The 3853-nt window shown below is 52.6% G+C and overlaps 1 protein-coding gene across 3 annotated transcripts in view; it reads left to right on the top strand.

The window, feature by feature from the left end:
* The first annotated feature begins 2420 nt into the window (after nt 1-2420).
* kcnd2 (potassium voltage-gated channel, Shal-related subfamily, member 2) overlaps nt 2421-3853 on the top strand; it is a 10425-nt gene continuing 8992 nt past the window's right edge. Inside the window, exon 1 of one of the 3 annotated variants that reach the window (XM_057022390.1) lies at nt 2421-3853. This exon is cut by the window's right edge and continues 245 nt beyond it. In XM_057022390.1, the coding sequence (XP_056878370.1) occupies nt 2990-3853 (864 nt within the window). In that variant the 5' untranslated portion in view covers nt 2421-2989. The other 2 variants (XM_057022391.1, XM_057022392.1) reach the window with 2 other exon arrangements.

Below are 3853 nucleotides of genomic sequence, written 5' to 3'. Positions count from 1 at the left end.
CAGAGGCACTATTTGTTCTTTGATCTTAATTAACGAATCTGCTTTAAGCTGCTGAGCAAAAGTCTAATCCTAATCCAGACTAGCTCGAAATGGTGCTGCGTCGTCGGCCACCTCGAGTGTCCAATGTGACACGATGGTGCTTCGGAAGTGTGAATGGAGCAACAAGAATTCAACAATCACTTCTCTCATGTGCTGCAAACTGGCAACCGAACCAGAAGAATAGTTTTGTCTCTTAATTTGTCTGCTGATGCCACAAATGTGCACTTTTGTGGTCCTGCTTCTGACCCAGGAGTCTGAGCTGTTCAGGAGTTGCCCCACCTGTCAGTGTTCCACCCCTGAACAGCCTCTTTCAACAACACTGAGATGGAGACACTTGTTTCACATCAGTGTTGTGGCAGCAGGGGGCAGCAGAGAGGTGCTGTCATACTGGACTCCACCTGGGGGGGCGCTCTCGGGCCTCTGGCGCCGATGATTTTCCCATCAGGTTTTTCTTGGCCAGAGTGACAAATAAGAAAACCAATTTCTAATCGGTGTTCCTGAGCAGTTATTACAGAAAGCTGCGGCTTCATGAAGCTTGAATGAGACTGTAGCACCGCGTCAGACACAGGTGAGTCTTCAGGGAACCGGTTCAGTTGGCCTGGGTGGACGTGTCTCTGTTGGAACCACAGTCTGATCTGACTGGGGGATTATGGGAACCATCACCGGGAAGTTCTGGCTCAGCTCTCAAGTCTTCACTAGTCCTCAGCACCAGAACCTTTAAAAGGCCATCTCGGACACCTCGGGTCTCCGGCCAGGCTTCACTGTGGCTCCTCTCCAAAGTTCCTTAATCCCCTCAAAAATGACTGGACTGTTGCGTTTGCAAAGTAAAGGCAATACAACTTAGATTACCATTGACACACAATCGTGTGTGCCTTTTATTAAAGCCACAACAACAAGTAGTAGAAAAAATCAAATCAGAGCGGGAAAAACACCCCCCCCCCCCCGCCCCTCAACTCCCACGGTCCATTAAAGGGGCCGTGCCAAATTACCCGACCTAGTTGTCGGCAAATAGTGCGAGCGAGTGAGGAACTCATACATAGCAAAATGCTCAACAGGACTATGGCAATGGAACAGATATGAACAATTATGGTGAATTATGACATTTGAGGACAGGAACAGCTGTAGAGGATTATGAAATACAAGTGACCGCTACAGGACCGTTTTTTACCCATAATGCAACTTCTTCATCATGGAAGAAGCTGGAAGAGGAGGTGGAGGAACAGCAGTCAGAGCCGTCTCCAGCTGCAGGAGCTGCAGGAGCCGCAGGAGCCGCAGGAGCCGCAGCAGCCGCAGGAGCCGCAGGAGCCGCAGGAGCCGCAGGAGCCGCAGGAGCCGCAGGAGCCGCAGGAGCCGCAGGCGCCACATTCATAGCGATGTATGGATCTCCAGAAAGCCTGTCTGTCACTTCTTAAAGTTCAGTGAAGCAGGAAATGTGGACACACATGAAGAATGTCTGAACAACGGAGTGGGCCTGAGGTGGTGTTCTGGCACAGATACGGTTCTGTGACAACCTCAACCTCAACTGTTCCTGTATTTGTTCCTGGAAATGGCTTGGGTTCTGGAACCATTGCTGGAGGTGATCCTGATCCTGCTCCATTCAACTCTACTCTAAATAGGTTAGCTTAGCATCCTGAAAAGAAACCAAAGTTGACCTTCGGCTTGGTGGAGAGCGCGGTTCTGTGGGGGTGAGCGTTTCCCCTCCAGAGCAGCAGAGACGTGTTCCAGAGATGTTTGGGGCTCATCTCTGAAGCAGATGGTGGTCCAGGTTCTGAGGCAGCAGGACTTGTTCTTGTTTATGGCTCTGAATAAATCATGAACACCACAGAAGAAGACAGGAGCTTCTGTCCTGCAGCGTGTGACAAAAACAACTTTATTAGAGCAACGAGGTCGTCGCAGCTGCTGCTCTGAATTATTGATCAGGAAGAACCGCAGCGTTCACATGGACCGACACAGCACAGGTGCTACACACCCAGGAGACACTGGTGGAACACACAGGTGGAACAGGCAGGTGAAACACATGTGTGGGGAAACAGAAGTACAGGTGTAGCACTGCAGGAAGTCAGACAGCTGCATTTAGCCTCAGGTGACTCAGCGGGACAACAGGAAGTACACACTAATACACAGGTGCAGTATTGAGATGGAAACACGGGGTTGTATTGATCAGCAGCTGTGTTGTGAATCACCTGTTTCACTCTGCCGAGCTCTGTGAACTTTGACCTCCTGGAGAAGGAAGATCCTGAGATGTTCTCAGGTGGGATCATCGATGGGTTTTCTGGAGAGGAAGACTTCCCGTAACTCCAGGTGCATGAGGTGCCAAGGTGGGAAATTTGAAGAATATTTCATCGTTTTAATGTTTGATTCAAAAAGAAACTTGGTGGTTCTGTTATCATTATTTCAGATAAACCCATGTTTATTCCTGAATGTTTAAATTTAGACATCAACTGGTTCTGTTTGCTCGGAAAGAGGAGAAGTTAAAAAATCCTGAAAGATTTCAATATGAATTCAGCTTCCTAAGAAATCCCAAATCAGGAAAAAGATCCTGTAATTGTTTTTCTTTATCAGGAGATAAAAGTCTGCTGATTATTATCACGGGGAGGGTAAACAGGCGGAGCGCGGGAGCGCTTCCTTTCTCTCCACCTGAGTGGCCACAGACGCGCCGCGTCCTCAAACCCAGAGCAGCACACCTGCTGGACCGGAGCGACCCGCATCGGGGATTTGAACAGGTGATCGATACTGGACTCCGAGCAGCTTCTCGTGACCACTCGGTGTTTGATCCATCCGTGAAAGCCCGTCATTAAGTCGCGCCCGGATCTTTTGTGCCATTTCTGACTCTTTTACGCATCACTTCTGCGCGTAAAAGTTTTCTTTTCAGCGCTACTCTCCCGCTGGTTCCGTCTTTTTTCTGCCCGGCTCTTCTTTCTGTTAACGATCCATCGGCCCCGGGTCCAGGATGGCCTCAGCAGTGGCCGCGTGGCTGCCGTTTGCACGCGCGGCTACCCTCGGCTGGATGCCCTTGGCTCGCGCGCCGATGCCGGAACCGCCGCAACAGCAGCCCCGAAGGTGCGACGCGCTCATCACACTCAACGTGAGCGGCAGAAGGTTCCAGACGTGGCGGGACACGCTGGAGCGGTACCCGGACACCCTGCTGGGCAGCACCGAGCGGGACTTCTTCTACCACGAGGCCAGCCACGAGTACTTCTTCGACCGGGATCCGGACATCTTCCGCCACATCCTCAACTTCTACCGCAGCGGGAAGATGCACTGCGCGCGGCAGGAGTGCTTCTCCGCCTTCGAGGAGGAGCTCGCGTTCTTTGGCATCGTCGCGGATCTCATCAGCGACTGTTGCTGCGAGGAGTACAAGGACCGGCGACGTGAGAACCTGGAGCGGATCCACGACGACGAGGAGTCCGACCCGACGAATGACTTGATCTCTACTGACACGAGCTTCCGACAGTGCATGTGGAGGGCCTTCGAGAACCCTCACACCTCCACTGTGGCCCTGGTCTTTTACTACGTCACCGGGTTCTTCATCGCTGTGTCAGTTCTCGCCAACGTGGCGGAGACGGTTCCGTGCGGCGCTGCGCCGAACCGCCCGGAGGTTTCCTGTGGCGACCGTCACGCGCTGGCCTTCTTCTGCCTGGACACCGCGTGCGTCGTGATCTTTACGGTGGAGTACCTGCTGCGTCTGTGGGCCGCGCCGAGTCGCTACAAATTCGTGAAGAGCGTGATGAGCGTCATCGACGTCGTGGCCATCATGCCGTACTACATCGGCCTCGTCATGACCGACAACGAGGACGTGAGCGGCGTCTTCGTC

This window comes from Takifugu flavidus, chromosome 22 (genome assembly GCF_003711565.1).
Source record: "Takifugu flavidus isolate HTHZ2018 chromosome 22, ASM371156v2, whole genome shotgun sequence".
NCBI lineage: Eukaryota > Metazoa > Chordata > Actinopteri > Tetraodontiformes > Tetraodontidae > Takifugu > Takifugu flavidus.
This window is presented reverse-complemented; position numbering and strand designations above follow the sequence as displayed.